At 43.4% G+C, this 25,062-nt stretch overlaps 1 protein-coding gene across 1 annotated transcript in view; it reads right to left on the reverse strand.

The window, feature by feature from the left end:
• Nucleotides 1-12,779, reverse strand: part of Fbxo32 (F-box protein 32) — a 40,591-nt gene extending 27,812 nt beyond the window's left edge. The window contains exons 1-3 of the mRNA XM_069991362.1: nucleotides 12,414-12,779; nucleotides 5,307-5,419; nucleotides 3,760-3,809 (exon numbers count right to left, since the gene is read on the reverse strand). Coding sequence (XP_069847463.1) covers nucleotides 3,760-3,809; nucleotides 5,307-5,419; nucleotides 12,414-12,529 — 279 coding nt within the window. The 5' untranslated portion in view covers nucleotides 12,530-12,779. The remainder of the gene's footprint in view (nucleotides 1-3,759; nucleotides 3,810-5,306; nucleotides 5,420-12,413) is intronic.
• Nucleotides 12,780-25,062: the final 12,283 nt, after the last annotated feature.

The following is a 25,062-nucleotide window of genomic DNA, read 5'->3' on the forward strand; positions in this document are numbered from 1 at the left end:
TTCTCTTAGGGGGTCCAGGCATTGACTGAGATCCTGGACGCCATTGAGAAGGGCAGAAAAGTGAGCAGCTGTTTTAGTGTGGGACTAATATGTGGAACACCGCTTTTTCTGTCTGGTACTACCTGCGGTCTTGTGGGAAAACATTTCTAGAAGTGAGATAGATGATGTATAAGATTTTGATGATTGGTAGTAGCTGTAGAATACTCCTGGGAGGAGGAGATATGCTTGCCTCTCACTGATGATACTTAAAAAATTAGATTTCTCTTATCTTTTAGTAGTTGTACAAAGGAGTTACAATTCAACAAATCAGTTTGTAACTATAATGCATCTTGCTCATATCACCCCTTTTGTCATTATCTCTCATCCTTCCCAACCCAAGCCTTTCCTTCAAGTTTCCTAGTTTCATTGGATATACATTGAATACCAATAGCCCCTTTTTTTTTTTGGTTAGTTCTGGGGCTGGAACTCAGGGCCTGGGTGCTGTCCCTGAGCTTTTGTACTCAAGGCTAGCACTCTACCACTTTGAGCCACAGCTCCATTTCCAGTTTTCTGGTGGTTAATTGGAGATAAGAGTCTCATAGAATTTCCCGCCCCAGCTGGCTTTGAACCATGATCCTCAGATCTCAGCCTCCTGAGTAGCTAGGATTACTGGTTTGAGCCACCAGTGCCTGGCCTCATGGCATTAAAAAAAAACTTTATCAGCCAAGTACTGTTGGCTTACACCTGTAATCATAACTACACAAATGTCTGAGATTTGGGGAATAGCAGTTCAAAACCAGCTCAGGCAGGAAAAGTCCAGGCCTATCTCCAATTAACCACCAAATTATCTGAAAGTGGAATTGTAGCTTAAGTGGCTGAGCATTATCCCTGGAACAAAAATACTAAGGGACAGCACCCAGGTCTTAAGTTCAAGCCCCAGTTTCAGCACAAAAGAAAAAAAGGAACAAAGAGGGGAAGAAAGAAATAAAAAGAAAAAAGGAGAAAGAAAGGCTTCATGAGGTAGCAAAAGAAGTCCTGATGCTTTACCTATACACATGAAATTAGTCCCCTAATTATTCCCCTGGAATTATGGCTTCAAATTCTAGCTGCTCTAAGGTTCTAGGTGGTCTGGCTTTTCTAATCATTGAACTCTCTATCTCAAATCACAGAGGGAGGTAACTAGATGTCCCACCCAAGGTTATAGAAAGTGACAGTGGTAGAAATCCTGGCATTTTAGCATATTCCTTTGTATCCTAGGTATCTGAACAAAAGCTCTGTACAGAGAAAATAAACATAATGGGGGTTATATCAAATGACACCAAGGATAGTTATTATAAGGTCTTGTGCCCTCTACATCACAGGAGCAGACACTTAAAAACTTCTAGATTTAGTGATTGGCCTTTCCAGGGCTAAACATTAACCAAGCTTAAGTCTGAAGAGATCTTAGCACAAAAGGGAGACAGTGCCTAAATAAAAATCCAGGGCTTCATAATAATACAGGTATGATTGCCATATTAATCTTGATAAGAATTTTTATTTTTGTGCCAGTCCTGGGGCTTGAACTCAGGGCTTAGGGCTCTGTCTTTGATCTTTTGCTCAAAGCTATCCCTCTACCACTTGAGGCATGTATCCACTTCCAGCTTTTTGCTGGTTCATTGGAAATAAGAGTCTTATAGACTTTCTTGCCTGGGCTGTCAGCAGTGCTCAGATCTCAGCCCCCTGAATAGCTAGGACTACCACTGGTGCCTGGTTGAATAAAGCACTTTTATGAATATTCTATCACTAGATGACTGAGGAGTTCAAGTGGCTTTTTTTTTTTTTTTTTTTTTTTTTTTTTTTTTAAATTGTATTTTATTTTATTTGAGAACATACTGTACAGAGGGGCTACAATTACATGGGCAGAATAATGCATACATTTCTTACCAAGCATTGCAGCCTCCTCCTTTGTTTACCCTTCACTTCCCTTCCCTGCCTCCCCCCTCCCCCCACCCAATTTTACCCCCCTCCCCCCACCCAATTATACCCCCCTCCCCCCCCCCACACCGAAATTGTAAAGCTGGTTTTGACATGACATTTTGTACTTCTCATTGTTGCAACAGGTCCACCTGAATCCTTAAACGATTTGTTTGTCCCCATCTCCTCCACATGATATACTGATATCAAATATAGTGAAAGCGGGGGTTACACTGTGGGGGAGGGACATACAAAGCAATAAAGGAATAATCTTATAAATGCATTAGAAATACATGCATGAAAGAAACGAAAACATTAAAATACATATTTAAGGGTTCATTTTCCTAACATCACATTATCTGGCCTTTTCCACTTGACTCATACCTATACTAGATATTGCAAATAAGGGAAACCATGGGACCTATGCTTCTTTGGGCCTGGCTTACTTCACTTAATATAATTTTTTCCAAACCTTTCCATTTCCTAACAAATGGGGAAATGTCATTCTTTCTGATGGAGGCATAGAATTCCATTGTGTATATATACCACATTTTCTTGATCCATTCATCTACTGAGGGGCATCTGGGTTGGTTCCATATCTTAGCTATGGTAAATAATGCTGCAATAAACATAGTTGTGCTGGTAGCTTTAGTGTGGTCTTGTTTGTAAACATTTGGGTAAATGCCCAAAAGTGGGATTGCTGGATCATAGGGGAGATCTATGTGAAGTCTTTTGAGGAACCTCCATACTGCTTTCCATTGGTTAACTACATGTAGAAAACTAAAGCTAGATCCTTATATATCACCCTGCACCAGAATCAACTCCAAATGGATCAAAGACCTTGAACTCAAAGCAGACACTCTGAAAACATTACAGGATGGAATAGGAGAAACCCTAGGTCTCCTTGGCTCAGGTCGAAATTTTCTGAATAGAGACCCGGAAGCACAACAAATCAAAGAAAGGTTGGACAAATGGGATTGCATAAGATTGCAGAGCTTCTGCAGGGCAAATGACATAGCTGGCAAGATCAATAGAAAGCCCACCGATTGGGAGAAGATCTTTACTAGCCATACAACGGACAAAGGTCTCATATCAAAAATATACTTGGAACTCAAAAAATTAAACCACCCAACAACAAATCCTCAAAGAAACAACTGCCCAATAAATAAGTGGGCGAAAGACTTAAAGAGAAGCTTCTCTGAAGAAGAAAGAAGGATGGCCAATAGACACATGAAGAAATGTTCAACATCCCTAGCCATAAAAGAAATGCAAATCAAAACAACATTGAGATATCACCTCACTCCAGTTAGAACAGCAAAAATCAAGAACTCTAATAACAACAGATGCTGGAGGGGATGTGGACAGAAAGGAACCTTACTTCATTGTTGGTGGGAATGTAAACTTGTTCAAGTGGCTTTTTTACTTCTTTCTTCCTTTGTAGCTCCTAAACTCTGATGATTGACTAGGCATAAGTTGCTAGCTGCTCACCATCCTGCTTCCCAGCACTCAAGGCAGCCAGGTTTGGAAGGAATAAGGTGTTTTTTTTTTTTTTGTCGGTTGTGGGGCTTGAACTCTGGGCCTGGGTGCTTTCCCTGCGCTCTTCAGCTCAAGGTGAGCGCTCTACTGTTTGAACCACAGCACCACTTCTGGTTTTCTAGTGATTTATTGGAGATGAGTCTCATGGAGTTTCCTACCCTGGCTGGCTTTGAACCGTGATCCTCAGAACTCAGCCTCCTGAGTAGCTAGGATTATAGGCAGGAACCACCCTGCCCAGCTAGGGAGGAATATGTTTAAGCAGAATGGTTTAATTAATGGATGAGTACTCACCTCTTTTGTACTTCCTTTATGAACATAGATCCATTTTTCTTGGTGGAAATCTACAGACACCCAAAACAAAAAAAAATAATAAATTATAACATGCCTAGATTTTAAACATGACTCTTTCACTTGTACAAAGTTAAGGAAAGTGTTTACTACTTATTTTTTAAATTCAAAATTGGGTCTTTAAATTTAAAACGGAACCCAAGCTGGCCTCCAGCAGAAGTCCACCAGCCGCAGTCTCCTGTAGTCATGCACAGCCAGTTCCAGCTAAAGAGTTTTGACCAAAATGACAAGATTCTACTGACAAATCTAGGAGGATGGAAATATTTAATTTCTTCCTTCCTTTCTCTCCCTTCATCCCTTTCTTCCTTCCTTTTTCCTTTCTCTCTCCTTTTACCTCTTTTTCCCTGACCCCACCTCCCTTCCTCCCTGGGTCCCTCTCTCCCTCTTCCCTCTTCCTTTCTCTCCCTTCATCCCTTTCTTCCTTCCTTTTTCCTTTCTCTCTCCTTTTACCTCTTTTTCCCTGACCCCACCTCCCTTCCTCCCTGGGTCCCTCTCTCCCTCTTCCCCCTCCTGCTAGTGGCAATTGAACCAGGGCTTTATACTTCTTATTCTAGCACTTTACCATTTGAGCCATGATCTCATGTTCCAATGCCTAATTTCTGTAATGTATAAATACTGGAGCTATAACTTGCATTGTTTGAAGCATTCTGAATTTTTGACTTAGTATATAAAAATTCAAATTAAAAAATCTAATATTGAATGAGGTATCTTTGTTTTAAATGCCATACTTAAAATTTATCCAAGGCCATAAAAAGTAGAGATAAAACTAATAACATGAGGAAACCATGCAGTATAATTATATTAAACTAATCTTTATTACATTCTTAAGAATGGCACTTTAGGTCCTCTTCTAATACTTACAGCAAACATCTAGACATGTTAATAATATTTCTATAAGGAAAGAGGAACAAAATGGTTTCCAGTCTCTAAACACTGTTCTAAATAAAAACACATGGTGGGATCAAATCAGCTGACTATATCACTGTATAATGACCATATTACCTATGTCCAATCCAAGGAACAAATAGTAAAAAAGCAATAAGCAAATGGCTTATGAACAAGACTGTCAATAACTCATCAATCTTGCTTGTAAAATACACAGCTTTCTGGGTGTAAACATCTCAGTATCAACTGGGTGCCAGTGGCTCACACCTGTAATCCTAACTACTCAGGTATCTGAAAGCTAAGGATTGAGGTTCAAATCTAGCCCAGGCAGGAAAGTCTGTGAGACTCTCATCTCCAATTAACCACTAAAAAGCTGGACGGTGAGCTGTGGCTCAAGGCGTAGAGTATCAGACTTAAGTGAAAAAAACTTAAGAGTTGCACCTAGGCTCCAAATTCAAGACCCAGTACTCATATAAAAAAAAATCCCAGTATTTCTGCAAGTGACAGAGTAAAAACTAAAGCAGCAAGTGTGATTTTTTTTTTAAAAGAAGAACCAATAATAATGATCTTCAAATAGGTTCTCAAGTTCAAGGGTAATGGCTTACATTGAGTTTTGGTTTTGCTATTCTGTATGTCCTTCTTTCTCTTCTTGGCAGCAACATCATAGTTGAGGCTGTTGAAGAGGTTCTCCTTGTTATATACCTCCTTGTTGCAGTAACTATAATAACATAAAACACAGGGTGAGTTGGAACTCTACTATTTAATATGGGCCGTTTCTATAAATAACTTACTAGGTTATAAAACACACAAACAAATACACTTCCCAAACATAAAAAATCCCAATAAATAATCTCTCAAAAACAAGTCCAGATTGGCACAGACTGATCTCATTTAGGATGAAATATTAGGGGTGGAGGCTCCTACCTCTTTGAATTCCTTAACAGGGTCTGCCATTGTAGTTTGATAACTAGCAATAGTCTTTGTCTAAGAGAAACACAGGGCACTACTGGGTCACTTTTAACTGGTGTTAAGTCGGAGGGGCTGATTCCTGTTGTCACTGTACCACACCATGCCTTCATTCTCCAGAAGCATCCAATCGAAGCTCCCCTTCCTCGCCTTTCTCCTTCTCTAATAGCTCTATTGAGAAATAACTCACTCATTTAAAGTTTACCAAACAAGCAAAAAAAAAAAATCATCAGGATTCTAGACATCCACACATAGTGAAACCAAAGAAGGATATTCTTAGGAGAGGAACACAAAGGCACAATGCCTATGTGCAGCTGATCATATACAATAATATTTATTGAAATGAACTCCAGGAAATGGAAACAAGAGGTTTTTTCCTTTGTTGTTGTTTTTGCTTTCTTTTTTTCTGTCTTTTTGTTTATCTGCCTTTGGGAGGGTAAGAAGTGGGCACAGTCATGGAGGGACAACAGGCGAACAAATGCAGCAGTGGTACTCACTGCTATTCTATACTGTCCTACTTGCCTATACTATTCTTCTATTCTACTGTTCTATTCTACTACACTGTTGAAAATGAATCATACAACTAGTGGGTGGGAATAGGAGGAAAAAACTGGGAGTGAGGGAACGGTGACATTGTCCATAAAGAAATGTAATCATTACCTGATTTATGTAAATGTAACCCCTCTGTAGTCACCTTTATAATAACAATAAAAAAGCAAAAAAAAAATCATGTCTTTAAAACATGACCATAGCTGGGCATGGTAGTATCTACTTGTAATCTCAGCACTTGGGAAGCTAAGACAAGATGACCTGAAGTTTAGGGTTAGCCTGGACTACTCAGCATATTTCAGGGTAGACTGAGTTAATAGCATAATTCTGTTTCAAAAGACAAGACAAAACAAAACACTGAAATGAAACAAAAAAAAACCAAAAGAAATGTCCACATTCTACAGATGCTTAATATATACTACTAGCTGTTTAGATTCAAGACCTTGGGTCTTGATCAAAACAAAGGAAATGAATAATTTATAGATTTAGAAGGGATCAAAACATTGAGTGAACCTGTCCAATATACAGGTCATTAAGGATGGACAGATTCAGTCTGAGCCAGGCACATATTTCCCCCAGCAGGTGCAGGAATCATGGGAGTGAAAGGCTGGCCTCTCCCCTCTTGGCTCAAGTGTTTTATGTATCTAGAGATGGAATATGAAGGGTTGACCCCACCTTATTATCCCGTATAGGATATATAGACACCAGGCTAAACCCCAGGTCGGCCTGCTTGACGTGCAGGTGAGGCAATCTGACCTAAGCTGTCAACATTCCATTGTGGGCCCAACCAAAAAGCCCCCCCACCTCCCTAGACCTAATGGCTTTTTGATTAACCTCTGCCTCCTTGCTCAGACCCCCATGTAAGCCCGACCCCAAATCCACCCTTTTGTAAGCCTCCATCCCCACAGGAAGGTTGTGCCCCTTGCTGGCAATGAACAGTCCTAGCCTGTTGAGAATCTAGTGTCCAGTCTATTCCTTTTTCCTTTCTCTTGCATTTTCCTATCAGGGAGGGAGACCCGATGAATGCCATTCTTCCAGACATTGTGTTTTTCAAAGTAAGCTGAAGAGTTTCACAAAAGGGCTGCAAGAAAAATATTGAAGTTTCACACGAAGAGAGAGTCCCTACCTCTCTCAACCCACTTGAGTCATGCAAAGCAGCATGGGCTTAACAAGTAGCAGAATACAAATTGGAGTGTGCTGAATTTAAAGTGTGACTTGACTTTTACCTTTTCTAGATTTTCATTTGTGGGGTAGTAGAAGGTACACCTGTACTCTCCTCCATGCCCTGTGTAAACGACAGAAGACTACAGGGCTTGCAACCATTTCTTGTAAGCATCCTTTTGTTATATAAGTCTTTCCAATTAGTCTAAGTATGATACTGAAGCAAGGACTCGGTCAATAATATAGTCAGTGCTGCTTTTTTGGACTCATGGGGGAAAAGCTTGATGGATCATCAATCACTTGTTAATCTTCCTTCTTAAAGCCATCCTGAATACCACTTATCAAGTTTCCTAAGATCTTTAGCCTTCTCCTTTTCTTTCAGGGAAATCGGTTATTTTTAGATTACAGATAGGGTATTACAGAACTGTCCTCTCAGAGGCATGTTCTGAATCAAGCCAAGGGTGAATGTTTTGGGCAGGCTTTGTGTAACTTATAAGCATGTGTGTGTCTAGCTGCATGGCTGTAAGAGTTACCAAGTCACTGGTGAGTTGATCATCTGACCCAATGTCAGCACTGCAGCATGGGGCAGAACTAAGAACAGAACCCCAAGGTTAACTTACAATGTTTCAATCAAAGCTTGGGAAAAGAGTAAAAGATGGATGATCACGTGAGTAGTCTGGACCAAGGCTTTACACAGTAAAACTAGGACACGTGGTATGTAAAAATACCACAGAAAGGCTTGTTTTTAAAGAAAACACTCCCTCCCATACAAATAGCAAAACCTACAATATAAATTCCACATAGGGAGGGAGCCATCACACAAAGGCATTCATTCTCAATTGCGCATCGAAGGATTCTCAGGAACTTCTCAGATCCTGGGCCACAGTTGGTGCCCATTCTTTAGAAATTTCAAATATTTATATTTCATCATATTCTCTTCTAATGAAAGCATTCTTCAAGGGAATTTGAGTGCCTGCTTTTAACACTGAAGCCATGATAACCTGCCTAAGGCTGAGTGACTCATTTCAAAAGCCAGTTTAAGACAAACTTTACATAACTGATGATGCTCTCTCTTCCTAGAGAATGTAGAAAAGTCTGAACTGAAGATAAACTATATTATGTCTCATTTGGTATTTGGTTTTGAATTCCAAAGGTAGGGACTGGAAGGAAGGGCTGTGGGGTATGTGTTGTTTGCTGATGTTTTCTTTTAAGCTATAATATATTCAGAGGCTATTTTGAGAACTCAATTATGTCCTCTTCAAGGAAATACAAAACCAATGGAAAACTACAATTGAATTTTTTTTTAACAAGACAAACCACCACTGTTCGGGGATTTACAGCATTTAATTTTTTAAAAAATAAGTATAACCATCTCAAGAAGGCTGCTTTCTTTGCTAAACTCAATAATAGCTAGCAAGTTGCATTATGTAGTCAGTTCTTACTAATCTTGATTTTTTTTTTTTGGTTGGTTGTGGGGCCTGAACTCTGGGCCTGGGCGCTGTCCCTCAGCTCTTCAGCTTAAGGCTAGTGCTTTACCACTTGAGCCACAGTGCCACTTCAGGTTTTTTCTGCTTATGTGGGGCTGAGGAATCAAACCCAGGGCCTTATGCATGCAAGGCAAGCACTCTACCACTGAACCACCTTCCCAGCCCTAATCTTGATTTTTATAGACATAGGCCTAAAATAAAGACAAAAAGATAGTAACTCCCCTCCCCCACTATCAAACACATATTAAGATACTGTAAAGCAACTTCAGAAAAGGCAGAACGATTTCAAAATAAGACCATAAGTAAGACCATTTGGCAGCAGATAAAAGAGGGAATGGAAGAATCAGAGGCCTATCTTTATTTCATCTGCAACAACAACAAAAAGCATTTAACAAAGCCATGTCCTGCACCAAAGTACTTATATAGTCTTGATTAAGGCCAGTGAGATTTTAATGCTAAGTTGTGCTAGTCATATCGATTGCCAAACTCACAAAAGAACAGTACCTGGATTGCTCCAGTGAAGCCAACAGCCTAATGTATAAAACTCTTAGAATAGTGTTTTACATATAGTAAGCACTTATAAAATCTTAATTACTAATTTTATCAAGGACACCAAGGCAAACTTCCTGCTTCCGGGTCTAGCCTTAGTAACATAGTAAAGCAACACTGGAGAGGATTTTCAACAGCAGAAGTGCAGGCGTGTGCAAGGGAGCCTGGTTACTCACTCCTCCTGGGGTGGTGGCTGGCAGGGGGGGAGGGGGGAGAGTGGGGTGGTAGGTGAGGGCAGCACAGGCTGCCTTAGCCACCACTTCCTTGAAGTATTCTTGGATCACTCCAATTCATGCTCTGTTCTTGCCTTGAAGTTTTAATCTGCCTGACCAAATTGAACACTGGCTATTTGTCTTCTATTTTACATAGTTTCAACTTTTTTTGGGAGAAGGACTTTAAATTTAATCTTTACTCCTCCCATGACCTCAGGAAGCACTTGGTTGCTGTTTGAGGGCAGAGCCCTGGAGCAGAGGAAGAATAATCAGTAGAGTCTAGAACAGATGTACTGTGTCCATAAGCCACGATTAGCACTGAACAATAACCACCAACTGTACCCTTTATCTTGCTGGGCAGCTCACAGATTGGTAGATAGACGTGGAGAAGTATTTCAGGCTTCTGCAGTTCTGTGTACACTCCCCTCCCCATCTTCTTTAAAGGGCCTGCCTTTTGTTTTCTGGGAATAGGAGTGGTCATTGGAGCTCACCTGTGCAGCAGGCACTCTGCCCAAACCTGACATCACCGAGAACCCAAGATGGAAAACAGTGAGCGAGATATTTGAGATTACAAAGTCAGATCTCAGAAAGCCAACTGCTTTTAAGTTGGCAGACTCTTCCTGCTAAGTAAGGAAGGGATTGTTTACAATTACTGGGGGAAAAATATCATGCAAACAGCCAGCTGCTTTGCTGAGAGATTACTCAACGGGTTCATCCCCTGACTCATCAAAGGAACACAGGTGGTCACTGTACTGATTACAGATGAGTGTGGCAGCTCCAGCTCACAGGTGTGAAATGGGAGGAAAGGGATGGGCGAGGAGGGTGGGAAGCTAGCTAGCTGATTCTAGCCCAGTCTAAACTTCTGGGGTAAGTTTAAACTATCTCCACATCTTCCACATTGGAGAGTGAGGAGTCACTAGTTCTGAACTGAGTCACTAGTTCTGAAGCACTAGTTCTTTATAAGAATTGGAGGTCTCCATTTCAAGTCCCCTCCTGCTGAACAAAGACAGTTAAGCATCTGTTCTGTCTTTCATTGTGTCACAGTGGGTGGGGTCCCTGTTGTACTTTCCTAGAAAGAATATGAACTTTTAGACTGAAATAAAGAACCAGAACAGGGCTGGGGAGTAGCTCAGTGGTAAGTGCTTGCCTTGCATGCATGGGGCCCTGGGTTCGATTCCTCAGCACCACATAAGCAAAAAAGCTGGAAGTGGCTCTGTGGCTCAAATGGTAGTGTTAGCCTTGAGCTGAAGAGCTGAGGGACAGTGCCCAGGCCCAGAGTTCAGGCCCCACGACCGGACCAAAAAAAAAAAAAAAAAAGAACCAGAATATTAGATCATAAGGAATGAGGAGGAGGAAGGAAGCTGCTACTCTTCCCCTTCCCCTCAGTTGAAGGAGAATAACTGAGGTACAATCTGCAACTGCAGACCCTAGAAGCGAGTAGGGCGACAACAATTGGCCTTTTAAAGTACTTTTCTGTAAACACATTATCTGATTTTCTGCTAGTAAGGTTTCTTTATTGTGCATCCCAAACTCCTCTGTGAGGACCCTCAAAGAATCTGTCATAGTAGGTGCCAGGCTAATTTGTTTCTCTTCATTGAGAGACAAAGGGAATTGGACGCACTACAAATCACAAAGGAGAGGTTCTGGAGGTCAAGCTGCCAAAATAACCACGTTTTCTTACAATTTATTACAAGGCTTTATCCAGACATCACTAGTAAATCTCAGTCAGTGGGAACCTGGCTCAGTTTCAGAACTCTCCTAGAAGTCATTTTAAACACGTAGGGGATAGTGATTTTGGCAGTATCAACTCACTCTGGATCCATTTATTTTTTTGTTTTGTTTGTTGCCTTCCTGGTTTCAGCCATTAAATGGCCAGTCTCAGGGACTCAACTGTGCAAGTCCAGGGCTGACTGATTCCAGGCCACATAGTTTACTCGTTGACACCTTTTGTGATCTTAGATTCTTCCTGGGACCGGCAAAGAGCTCAGGTGAGACCGAAGGGTCCCAAGGTCTTTCTCCAGCTGGCAGGACCCACTCTGGAGAAAGGAGTACGCTCACCACGCAGTGCTGGAAAAGGGCCACCGAGGAAACAGGTGCAAAGGCTGGGCTATCCCCAGAGCAGAGAGAGCTTGTGGGGTTTGGCCCCCTGGCAGCCCCCAGGCCCTGCCACCGCCACCCCCACAAAGGCAGCCCTTCAGGGCAGCTGCGCCAGGCACCATCGGCTGCCCCCCGCCCCCCAGCACTCAAGTTCCCGGCCCACTCTGCCGTCACCTGCCTGGGCGTGGGGAGAGCCTGTGGGCGCGCAGACCCACATCCAGGCTCGTCACCCGGCGTGTGGCTAGCGTGCCTGGGCGCTCCGTGCAGTCCCCGCCGGGCCGCGCAAGGCGTACAGCCCACTCGCCTGCGCCCACGGAAGCACCGACTGCCGTGTGACTCAACTCGGGTGTCCAAAGACAGGGCGCCCCAGAGTGGTGTGCTTAAGTGTGAACGGCGGGGGGGATAAGAGCCTCGATTGCACACGGTCAGAGGGAGTAGATCCTGGAAGGGTCTGGGTCTGTGTCCATCTGGAGGCACTGACCCTGACCAATAATGGGAGAGAACGAATCCCGCGGCTCCCGTCCTGCAGAAATCTGCGCGACTCACTCCCGTCCGCGGGGGTCCGCGGCCCCCTGCCCACCCTGTCCCAGGCCCGCGTGTCCTCATTCACCGACCCTGCCCTGCGGGGGGGGCACCCCCGGATCGAGCCCGGTGGGACTGGCCTGGCTGGAGGTCGGGGATGGCCCCTCACCTGCTGAGATCACTCACGAAGCTGCCGCTCTTCTCATCCAGGAAGCGCTTCCAGCCGTCCGCCGTCTTCACCCAGCTTTGCCCCGGGGACCGCCAGTCCTGTCCAAGGAAGGGCATGGCGCCGGGAGCAGACGCGGTCGCGGACGGACTGACAGACAGGCAGCACCGGCCTGGCGGCCTGGGGACGAGCGCCGAGCGCGCAGCCCTAGGGCCCAGCGGTGGGGGCGCAGGCGGGAGCTGGTGCGGAGAGCTGGGCGCCCTCCGTGATCGGGCGGAGCGCGGGCGCTGGGGGCGGGCGGGCGTGGGGTGTTCGCCGTCGGGCTCCAGAAAGTGCAGCCCGGCGGTGCCCGCCCCGTATTTATCCCGGCCGCGCTGGCCCGGCTCTTTGTTGCCGGAAGAGCCTCAGCGCTCAGCCCGCCCCCGTCCCGGAGGCCACGTGGCTTTGTTTATGGGCTCGGCTTGTTTTCCCGGGCGCAGGGGGCGGGGGGGGGCCTCCCGCTCCTTTCCCCGGTTGCACAGCCGCGCGCGCCCGTGGAAACTTGAAGCCACGCGGCCCGGCCAGGTCTCCCACCGCCCCTCAGTCCCCTGGCCCCTCGGTGCCCCCCTTTACGCCCCCTCTGCCCTCCCGGCGGCGGCGCAGAGAGTCAGTCTGCGGAGTGGAGCCCGGCCCTCCTGTGGCTGTTGGGGTGGTACCCGGGGAGGGGTGGGGGTGGGGAGGGCGTTCTCTCCTTGTCTAGATCACCGCTGGGCAGACGGGGCAGATGGGGTGGAGGACTGACCACCAGTCCCTGGCATCCCCTAAACCAGGCCCGTGCGTCTTCTCCAGGGCCAGGCTAGGGGGCGCATTCTTCTGATCTGATCAGGGTGTCAGGGTTGGAGTGTGTGTGTGTGTGTGTGTGTGTGTGTGTGTGTGTGTGTGTGTGTGTGTGTGTGTGTGTGTCTGTGTGTCTGTGTGTCTGTGTGTCTGTGTGTCTGTGTGTCTGTGTGTTCCATTCTGTTAGGCCTCCCTTCTCCATTGGCAAAGGAAGGGGTAAAGGGCTTTGGGGGGACCCAGGAGGAGCTGGCTCCTGGGACAGCCCCCTTCCCCCATTTTACCTAGGCACGGGCCAGGGTTGTAGGAACCTGGCCCTGTTCACTGTCTGAACCCTGCTCTAAGGGTGGGGGCTGGGCGTCTTTTCTGAGGACGCCTCTGTTCTGAGGACGCCCCATGCTCTCCTCTTGTTCCTCCCCCTGGGCATCTCCGCCTGTGGCTAATGAGTCCTCTTGTGAATTTTGTTGTAATGTTGGTGAAGTGAAGAGAGAAGGGCCCAGGATGCCCGCCAGCTGACTGCCTTGCGCTGTCGTGCCCCAGGGCCGCGCACAGGCCCTCACTCACCTTAGCGATGAACCTAACCAAAGTGAGAGTCACCCTGATTTCCAGATGAAGCGACTGAAGGCCCAGAGGGAGATCAAGATTCTCAACTCTGGGTACAGTCTAAAAAGATCCTGCTTGCTTTTACATGTATGTCAGTGTGAGTACTGGGACTTGAACTCAGAGCCAAGGTGCTGTCTCTTAGCTTTTTGGCCCAAGGCTGGTACTCTACCACTTGAGCCAGAGCTCCATTTTTGGCTTTTTAGTGGTTAATTGGAGGTAAATGTCTTAGGGACTTTCTTGCCTATGCTGGCTTTGAGCCACAATACTTAGATCTCAGCCTCTTGAGTGGTTAGGATTATAGGCTTAAGCTACTAGTACTTGGATTTCTTTTTCTTTTTTTAAATAATTTTTTATTTCACATATTTCACTGTATTGTGGAATAGTGATACTTAAAGTCACAAATACATATTAACTTTCACAAGGTAAATTGTCACTATCATGATCTATAAAGTTTGTGAATTCTATGAGCTTTGACAATTTATTATTACTTAAATAAAAATCTATCCCTCCCTGCAGAATGATGCTCCAGGAAAATTGGTCCTCTCAGCTCAGAGTTGGCCTTCAGTATTTCTTGTGTGAGTAAATGAATGTAGGTAGGAAGGGATAGCATCAAGAGGGCTCCTGGCCTTTCATCACATCTGGTTAGCATACTTTACAGCCTGATCCATTGGGTAATTGGATGGCACAATTTATTAGCTAGTGCTTAAGATATTAGTTTCTAGCTCTAGTTTTCATATTTTCATCCCTGTAGCCACTGGCAGCTTCTCTTCTATGTTCTGGAAGGATCTCAAAGGCAGAATAGGCATAAGAACCTGGGTCCCCTGTGTGGGAAGGAGGAAAAAGATTTTTGGGGGGAGTTGTTGTTGTTGTTGGTCCTGGTGCTTGAACTCTAGGCCTGAGCGCTGTCCCTGAGCTCTTCAGCTCAAGGCTAGTGCTCTACCACTTTGAGCCATAGTGCTACTTCCGGTTTTCTGGTGGTTAATTGGAGCTAAGTGTCTCACAGACTTTCCTGCCTGGACTGGTTTTGAACTTAGATCCTCAAATCTCAGCCTCCTGGGTAGCTAGGATTACAGGCATGAGCCACTGGTGCCTGGCTTAAAAAGATGTTTTTAATAAAGTCTGTTTTCAAGTAGCCAAGGTTTTCTGATTTAGGTTTCCCACCATAAATAATTTATTACTGTAGCAATAGTAAAAATGGCTGTAAAAACAAGGCCAAAGATCCCAAACAAATATTCGGCACTGCAATCATTGTAAGAGATGAGCCAATGTTGGTTCTTCTGGACTTGGTTAGAGCAAATTGGTATTGACAAGGAAGCACAATTAAGGGATGTGGTTATTAAAGATGAATGCTTAGTTATGAGCCAGGAAACTACTTCCCTGGAGAAACCGCAGAGGGCTAAGAGATAGAAGATTTGATTTTTAATTCTGCTAGAGCAGCATATGGCTTACCCCAACTTGAATGAATAATACCACACAATAATACTCTTATTTACTCAGCTGTCAAGAACAAATGGTGCTAACCATGCCTACCTTTTCAGGAGTATTTAGAAAGTATGGTAGATTGGATTACTAGTACTGATACTTCCCTTCTTTGTAATATTGTTATTTGCATCCATACCCTTATCATGGCCTCATGGTGGGTCATGTATACTTTTCTAATTTTTAACCATGTGACTTGCTTTGGCCAATGGGATGCCAGTGCATAGATGTGACTAGAGTATGACGTATGTACTAATCTGGCTGGTTTGATCTCTTGGGTTTCTACCAGTTCTGTGAAGTAGCCACAACTCTGAATTGCTTGAATCTTAGGATTTGACACATGGAAGAGGTTCTTCAAATGTCCCACAGATGTATGAGGAAGAAGTGAATAATTCGGATTGAATGTTGCTGAAGTTACTTTGGTCTTTAAATTTTTTTTTAATTTATTTTTATTGTGAAAATACCATACAGAGGGTTTACAATTACACGGGCAAGGTAATGAGTACATTTCTTATCAAGCATTGTTGCCTCCAGGTCTTTCTGTTATACAGTGTTATTGTATCAGGAGTTGACCGCTGCAAAAGGTTGAGTAATTGGAACTTGATGAAAGCTTTTTAATTTCTAAAATCCAAATGGAAGTAGGAAGGAACATTTCTTTTCTTGGTCCTTGTCTTTTTGAGATCAGCAGAACTGATCTCAGGAGGCCTCAGTGTTTGTCTTGAGTCCTTCAACTTTCTCTGCCTTAAAAAAAGTGTGGTTATTGTATTTTAGACTTCTAGAGTATGGCCTATGGCTGTAGATTTCCTCCATCATATATGAGCTCACCTTTCTCAAACACATGGTTTCACCTAGGAAGCTCTGCAGTGCTGGCTCCCACGGGATGACGTATGTACTGGGTCAGTGAGCTTCACATCAGAGGTTGGCTTAACTTTGCAAAGACTTTGATGGCAAGCCTCATGGGAGCTGAGCGGTTTCCAATCACTAAAGGCAAAGTATCAGTGTGAGAGCTGTGGGCTGAAGATTCAGAAGTAGATGGATATTGGAACATTCCAGGAGGCTCATCTTGTCCTGTAATGATGATGTGAGGATGATGTGATCACTACAGCTGTGGTTCTGCTCCACTTGTATGGGTCACCATGCAGCCCTCTAAAACATTCTGCCCAGATTGCATGCTGGGTATTTGATTTGTCACTTGTGCTTAGACACTGTCTCAGCAGGTACCACAGTACCTGGCATGGTACATGACATATGGCATACAACCAGTAAATGAGGGCTGTTGGCTTGACCTGGAAGGCTATCAGTCCTGTGTTTTCCCTTATTGACATTTTACTGGGGACTTTGGCATGATGGGAGCTTTAGTCCTGCCCCTACAGCTACGTTCATCACAGAGGTACCTTACTAGTTGATGAGGCAATATGGTCAGAAGTTGGCATCTTAGAAAAACCAGGTGACTTGTCCATGATGGAATGTGCTGTGCCAAAGACACTGTGCCAAGTGCGTTGCAAACCCATCCTGTTTAACACCCACAAACTACTTCACAGAGAAGAAATTTAGGCTTAGAAGAATTAACTGGCTTGCCTGAGATCACCCAGTATGTATGAAATGGAACTCAAACAGAAACCCAGTTCTCCCTCTGGCATAGACTTGAGCCAGATTGCATTAGATTTGATTATGGTTCCCCAGTTAAAAATCTGTGTGAATCTGGGCAAGACACTATCTTCATTTGGAAAATAATAATATCTATGTTGACCTATTTCAGAGAATATTATGATGATTTAGTAAGAGAATATAAGTGTTTAAAACAATGCTACCCCCAGCCATAGTTCATTCTTTCTTTTCCTTCCTTCCTTCCTTCCTTCCTTCCTTCCTTCCTTCCTTCCTTCCTTCCTTCTTTCCTTCCTTCCTTCCTTTCTTTCTTTTTTGTCAGTCATAGGGCTTGAACTCTGGTCTTGGACACTGTCCCTGAGTTCTTCTGCTCAAGGTGAGTGCTCTACCATTTGAGCCACAGGGCCACTTCTGGTTTTCTGGTGGATAATTAGAAATAAGAGTCTCACAGACTTTCCTGCCCGGGCTGTCTTTGAACTGTGATCCTCAGATCTCAGCCTCCTGAGTAGCTAGGATTATAGACATGAGCCACTGGCGCTACTTTCTTTATGCAAAATTTACATCTCCATTTCCCCCTCCCCACCCTTGGTTAAGTCCATGTCCATCTTCTCCTGCCATGGGATGTTTTGTTGCTTCCCAAAGTACATAGCATAGCTCACTCAGCTTACTTCTAGACCTGGGAAAAGTGTCTATTGCAGTAAAAGCATAGTGAAATGATAGCTTGCTCAGCATTAGTTACTAATTATTGTCTTTGAACTATGGAAACGGTCCTTATTCTGTAGCACACGTAGGAGACAGCTTTTTTTTCAAAGGCACACGTGGCATGCATTTAGTCTGTTTCCTCCTAGGCCTTTTCTTTTTTTAATTGTATTTTTTATTATCTTTAAGTCGTGTACAAAAGGGCTACCTTTCAGCATGTCGGTTTATGAGTACAATGCATCTTGATCAGTATCACCCCTTTCATCCTTCTCTCCCATCCTTCCTAGGACTTTTTAATGACATTGTTTGTAGAAAGGGCTGTGAATAACTTGATAAATGTGAAGTGCTTTGTTTCCATTAAACCAGAATGACATCCGTTTATGGCTTTGGCTAAGGGACTACTTTTCACTAAAATGCAATTGTATTTTCTGTTTTCATAGCTGTTCTTTCTGAAAGGGACATGTGTGTGTGTGTGTGTGTGTGTGTGTGTGTGTGTGTGTGTGTGTGTGTGCATGTGTGTGTAAAGTATTTAGCAGTAGTCGTAAGTTAAAAATAACTTTTTCTAGTCAGGTGGGGCAGGAGCAGGAATCAACCGTGTCTGTTCCAGTGAGGGTGACTTTTATAGAGGAGGAACTAGAGGAAATCAAGGTGTTAAATTTGACCTGCCAGGCCCGTGGCAGGAATGTAGGTTTAATGCCATAACATGTTGCATCTGACCTTACACTTCATTGGTCTAGGGTGTGGTATCTTAGGAACAGTGTGAAATACGTCTTTGAGGTGTGTTTGTGCACAACTGGCCAGCTGTGAGTTATTTTTGGGTCTCTGGCTGCCACAAGTCCTGCCAACTAAACTTGGTCAGACACATGTCACTGAAAATATGCTCATTACTTTAATGAGAATCATTTGGCGTTTCTAAGTGGGGAGAGGGGGCTGTTTTTGAAAGAGTCAAGGGCATTTTACTGTAACCTTCCTTCTTTCATGGGCCAGTCCCTTAATTGTAATGAAAGTCTTAAAAAAATTTTTTTTTTATATAATTAAAAAATATCTAGTTGTGCAAAGGCATTTCAATTCAACACATCAGCTCTGGCCACTGCCTCTTGATCCATGCCACCCTTTCCACCATTCTTGTCTTTTTCTTCTGTTCTTAATAAGTAGCAAGAAGTACGAGAAGCAGAGTTGCTAACTTTTGTCTGAGGAAATGAGTGAAAGGCAACATCCACACCAATGGAAAGCTAAACTTGTAGTGTCTTAAGGTAATCACGTTGAATTTGATGTGGACAGACAGCTTTCAAAACATTACCTAAAATTGGTTAAAATTGTGCTGAAACTGGTTAAAACCTGATTTTAACCTTTCAAATGATATCTTACATGCTTGCATAGCAAATTTTAGTTCTGGGGTTTCACATATGCAAATAGAACTTGTGTTGAAATTCTTCTAGAACTTTGTGTTTGGTGGTTTACTTCCTTACCATCAGCTTTATTCACATAAATTTGCAAGGTAGATTTTTACTTATTTATTTATTTATTTTTATTTTTTGCTAGTCCTGGAGCTTGAACTCAGGGCCTGTGCACTGTCCCTGGGCTTCTTTTGCTCAAGGTTAGTACTCTACCACTTGAGCCGCAGCACCACTTACAGCTTTTTCTGTTTATGTCATTCTGAGAAATCAAACCTAGGGCTTCATGCCTGCTAGGCAAGCACTCTAACCACTAAGCCACATTCCCAGCCAGGTGGATATTTTTAAAATCTCCATTTACAGTTAAAGAGACTGAGGCTCAGGTACAGTAGCAATTAAAGTTCAGCTTCAAAATCAGAACAGGTGCCAGTCACTGATGACTCATACCTGTAATCCTAGCAACTAGGAGGCTGAGTCCGGGAGGATTATAGTTTGAAGCCAGCTGGGGCAGAAAAGCCTGTGAGAGACATCATCACTAGTTAACCCTCAAAAAATGCTGGACTGGAGGTGTGGCTCAAGTGGTAAAACATTAAAGAGGCACTGTACAGCATAAAACAATCAGAACAGTTCTGAAGGGGCAACCTTTAAACATTAGAATTGCTAAAGCCCAAAGAATAGAGACTCACTAAGGAACACAGCTATTTCGTAGCGGCCCTGTGAATTGGGCACCATGATGAGATAAACTGTAAATTTTGAAATAAACTCCAAACTCTCTGGTTGATGCATTCCAATGACAGGATTTTATCAGGATCTCATGAAATGAATTTGGGTCTAAGTGTACAAAAAAATACACTTGACCTGCTAGAAGAGGTTCCTCTGTGAAGGCCACCAAGATTTGGAAACTCAGGTGCCCATAGTCTTTACTCGACTGTCAGATTGTTTGTATATATCTGTTTATATATATAAACCTGCCACTTGTTTATATATATATTTTCAAGTTGTTATCATATATACATATTTTGATTGGTTGGCCCTAGTGATTGCGGAAGGCTTTAGTGAGTCTTTTGAAATGTATTTGCTTGTGTGAATCAGCCAATTTGTCAAATCCTGTTTGGTGTTCAGTCTTCATATTTACACACACGTGTTACCAAAACAATCATATACACTTTTGACATTGATGAAGGATGGTTATTAACAATAGTGAGCCTTCCTTCCTTCCTTTCTTTCTCCCTCCCCCTTGCTTGCTCTTTCTTCCTTCCTTCCTTCCTTCCTTCCTTCCTTCCTTCCTTCCTTCCTTTCTTTCTTTCTTTCTTTCTTTCTTTCTTTCTTTCTTTCTTTCTTTCTTTCTTTCTTTCTTTCTTTCCTTTCTCTCTCCCTCCCCCCTCTCTCTTTTTCTTTTTTGTTGGTTGTGGGGCTTGAACTTAGGGCCTGGGAGCTGTTGAGCTCTTTTGCTCAAGGTTAACACTCTACCACTTGGAGCTACTGAGCTACTTCCAGTTTCTGGTAGTTAACTGGAGATAAAAGTCTCATGGACTTTCCTTCCCAGGCTGCCTTTGAACTGTGATCCTCAAATCTTAGCCACCTGGTTAAGATTATAGGTGTAAACCACTAGCACCTGGTTGATGATAGTGAGGTTTTCATTAGGAAACAGAACACAGTTCTCTTTTTCCCTGGGAAGGTGGCTCAGTGGTAGAATGCTTGCCTTGCATGCATGAGGCCCTGGGTTCAATTCCTCAGCACCACATAAACAGAAAAAGCTGGAAGTGGCGCTGTGGCTCAAGTGAGCTGAGGGACAGTGCCCAGGCCCAGATTTCAGGCCCCATGACCAAAATACAAAAATGATGTACAAAGGGGTTACAATGGCATAATTCAAAAGTATATTTTGTTTTGGAAAATGTTCTCCCTTCCCTCACTCTTTCCCAGGTCTTGTTTATTTCTGTCTGTTGTACCTGTCAGTATTTCCCCCTACCCTCCTGCCCAAAGTCTTAATTTGTAGAAGAATTGTGCTCCTGCTGAATCTTTGGCACATTTGATTTTTTTTTTCTGCCAGTATTGGAGCTTGAACTCAGGGCCTGAGTACTGTCCCTTAGTTTTTTCTTTTTCTTTTTTGCTTAAAGCTCATACTCTATCACTTGAACTATAGCTCTGCTTGGGGTGTTTTGCTGGTTAACTGGAAATAAGGATCTTTAGTACTTTTCTTGCCTAGGCTGGCTTCAAACTGTGGTTCTTAGAACTTAGCCTCTTGAGTAGCTAGGAGGATTACAGGCATGAGCTATTCACAGCCATCTTTCCTGACATATTTGAGATCTCAGTGTAGTTGGAATTGATCCTCAAGTTTGTAAGCCACAATTGTGGCCTGTGGATTGCAAACATTTTACTGCTTCTCTGAGATGATTCAATGCAAAATAGAAAGAAAATGAGCCCATAATTTCTTTCAGGAAGAGGCAAATAATTTAGAAAGAACTACAGAATGCTAATGTTTTCTAGCCTGAGAAATTCAGTCCCTTAAGGGATGTAATATTTTCAGCTAGCCTTTTTTTTAACTGCAGATAGTAATTTGATCTTTTAAACATCTGCTTTGTTAAAAATGGAATTCCATATTAAATACATTTTCTAACTCCAAATTGTGTATTAATTGATGAGATATGTAATAGATTTTTCTCTTTATCAACTAAGCAAAAAGAGTGTATATCTTCTGTTCTGTTTTTGATGATTTTTTTTACATGTAGTAAAACTTATAGAATAACTGGGTATTTCACACACTTGCTGTGTTCCTGGTCCTGAGTGTTCTAAAGCAGATTTAGGAGACCTGAAAGGAGATTTTAGGCCTTAAGACAAGTGATAGAAACATGTGAATCTACATCCATGTGCCATGTACAACGAAGGGGGTATTTTTAGATACCTCTAAGGACAAAGCACCCCTCTAGCTTGGGATAGCCAGGGGATGCTTCCAGGACTCACTAGTTTAATTAATTAATTAATATTTATTTTTGGCAGTATTTTTTTGTCTGTTGTGGAGCTTGAACTCAGGGCCTGGGAGCTGTCTCTGGGCTTCTTTGTGTTCAGGGATAGTGCTCTACCATTTGAGCCACAGTACCACTTCCTGTATTAGGGTTTTGAACACAGGGTCTCATGCCTGCTAGGCAGATACTCTAACCACTTGAGCCATACCCTGGCCCATTTTTGGTTTAGTGATTGTTTTGGACAGGATTTTCCCCTGACACTAGTTGTGGACTTTGAATCTCCTGCCTATTGCCTTCTGTGTAGCTGAGATGTCTAAGTGTGAACCTCCATGCCTAGCTTATTTGTTGATATGGGGTCTCACTAACTTTTTTGCCTGGACTATTCTTGAACTGTAATTTTTTGATCTCTACCTCCTGTGTAACTGGGATTAGAGATAGGAGTCATTGAGTCCATACTCAGACTTGCTATTGAGTTACATCTACAAATCTGAGTGGGACCCCATCAGGTAAGTGGGGGGTTAGAGTAGGGATGGAAAGACATTCCAGGTAGGAGACAGCAGAGGCAATGACCAGGAGGACAGGAAGAGCATGGGTGTGGTGAAGGAGAAAACGGGAGATAGGGAAGAAGAGCTGGCAACGGAGAAGCAGGCAGAGGGGGCAATGTAGAGGGCTCTGTGGGCCTCAGGGAGAGAGTTTGGGCTTTCTCCAAAGGGATGGGCTCTCAAAAGGCTGCCTGGAGGAATAGTGTAGTAGTGTGTGTAGTGTGCAGATTATTCTTGGCCAGTAGGATGGATAAAAGAACTGCATGGTGGCAGGCAAGAGACAAATAAGAAGAGTGGTGCCATTCTCAGGATGCAGGTGGTGGGCACCATTGGCAGGTTTGAAGACCATTTAGGAGACAGTGCAAGATACAAGGATTGGCTGGATATAAGGGATGAGGACAAGGGAGCACCAAGGAGGACTTCACAGATTCTGGGTTAGGTGAAAGAAGATATGAATGGTTGGAATTTGGACTGAGGACCAGAGTCTCATTGTTCTGAGTGAGCCCTCACTCTCACTGGCTTTTGTGCCAGGAACAGAACAAATGTGCTTCCCGTGCCTTGGGAAGATTGCCTGGGTGTTGGAAGGATTTCGTCTTCACTGCCCAGACCTGCCCAGGGGAAGAGGCAGGCGCTGCAGTTGGAACAACAAACAGTCAGAGGGATCTTTCCTTCTTGCTCCCAGCTATCTTAGCCATCTTCAACTGGGCAGACTTTCCCTGCCAGGAACTCCTCTGACATGCAAATACTGTACATGTTCCATTTACAAATGCATTAAAAATGTCATTGATATAGATATGGCACTATTTCTCACAATTCGTAGCAAAATGTCTTTCCAACAAATAAGTGAAGAATAGCATCAAATAAATGAGTCAACAAGTAAATGAGCATTGATGAAGGTTAAGTCTTTTGTTACTTTTTTACTCTCTAGTTTGGACCCTTTTGTGCAAGCCCCAGATTTATGGGGTGCCGCACTGGGTGTAGTTGTAGTGTAAGAATCTGCTCATCAGGCCCCGATCGTGGGGCCTGGGTGCTGTCCCTCGAATCTGCTCATTTCTAAATGCAGGACCCAAAGGGCTCAGGTCTTGTCGGTCACTGCTGTCTTCCAGTCAGGGCAGGCAGGAGACCCAGGTGTGAGCCCTGCTGTGCCTGTGGCCCCTGGGGAAGGGGACGGAAGGAGAGTGGTGTTTCTGTGTTGGAACAGATCAGTGAAGAGGTGCTGACCGTGCAGGCGTCCCTGCTGGGGTAGTTCTGCTAGAGTCCTTGCTGCTTAGTCCTCCAAGGATCTCTTAGTTCCTGCCTGATTTCCAAGCCCAGTCTTGCTGCTTCTATGGGTTCTGATCATTTTCTAATAAAATCATGGAGCTTAAGAGAGCCAGGGTTGGTTCTGTTGTTTACAAACAATAATCCTGTCTGTGTAGAACTTCTCTGAGGAGAGATACTCAGACAGGAGGTCATATATGGACATGTTCAGGCTTACCCATCACTCCCCAAGCCTCTCCAGTCTTAGGCCTCATGCATGTTGTAGAGGTCAAAGATTGAATTCAAGCAGAGAGGATGATTTAAAGGTATGAAGAGTTACCAAAAGGAATTATCTGTTGAAAAACTGGGTTCAAACCCAGAGGAGATATATTATTATTATTATTGTCATCATCATCATCATCATCATCATCATCATCATCATCATCATCATCATTATATAGTTGTACAAAGGGTTACAATTCCATGTCAGGTTATGAGTACAGTGCTTCTTGGTCTTTGTCATCCCTTCCTTTTTCTTCCCCATCCCCCCACTCCCATCTCTCCTACATTATATAATTCATTTTTTTACATAATATACATTGAATATAACTGTATTCACTCTTCTACCCTTTACTTATGTCTACCCCATCCCCCCAAAACACGTTCCCATTTGCTAGTATTCATTTTGATAAAGAGTTGTTTAGCAAAACCTTAGCAGTTCAAAGGAATTATGCCTTTGGATTCCTCCTCTAAGTATACCCTAGAGGAGATATTTTTGCCTTGCACAGAATTTGAAGATTTAGAAATAATGAGAGACATAGAGAATGTTGAACTCCCCCTGCATGGAAGTCTGAGATGGGGAATTGGAAACCTCAGAGCTGTAGAATTTGCTGATAAACGTACAGCACGAACATCAGCAAGGCAGGAAGGCTGAGCCCAGAGGAAGTTCATCTGATGATATTTTATACATTTTCCTACATTTGTTTTTATTATAAAGTTTCTAAGATTGATGCTTCAGATGTGAGATTTAGCATGAAGGCAGAAGGAAGGGAATAACATTTATGAAGTGCCTTTAATATGAATGAATGTTTTTGTGAATTGGCTCCTCTCCCCTCTTCCCTGCGCTCCCCTGCCCTCATCTCTTCTCCCCTCCCATGCCCTTGTCTCCCTCTTTACCCTCTCTGCCCTCCCCTCCCTCCTCTTCCCTTTCCTCTCTCCTTTCTTTTCCTCTCTTCTCTTCTCTTCTCTTCATTTTCTTTCTCTGTCTACTCCTTCTACATATCTAGGTAATGGATTGAACACATCTCGAGCTCAA

Source organism: Dipodomys merriami, unplaced genomic scaffold (genome assembly GCF_024711535.1).
Source record: "Dipodomys merriami isolate MVZ:Mamm:240054 unplaced genomic scaffold, mDipMer1.0.p SCAF_4, whole genome shotgun sequence".
Lineage (NCBI taxonomy): Eukaryota > Metazoa > Chordata > Mammalia > Rodentia > Heteromyidae > Dipodomys > Dipodomys merriami.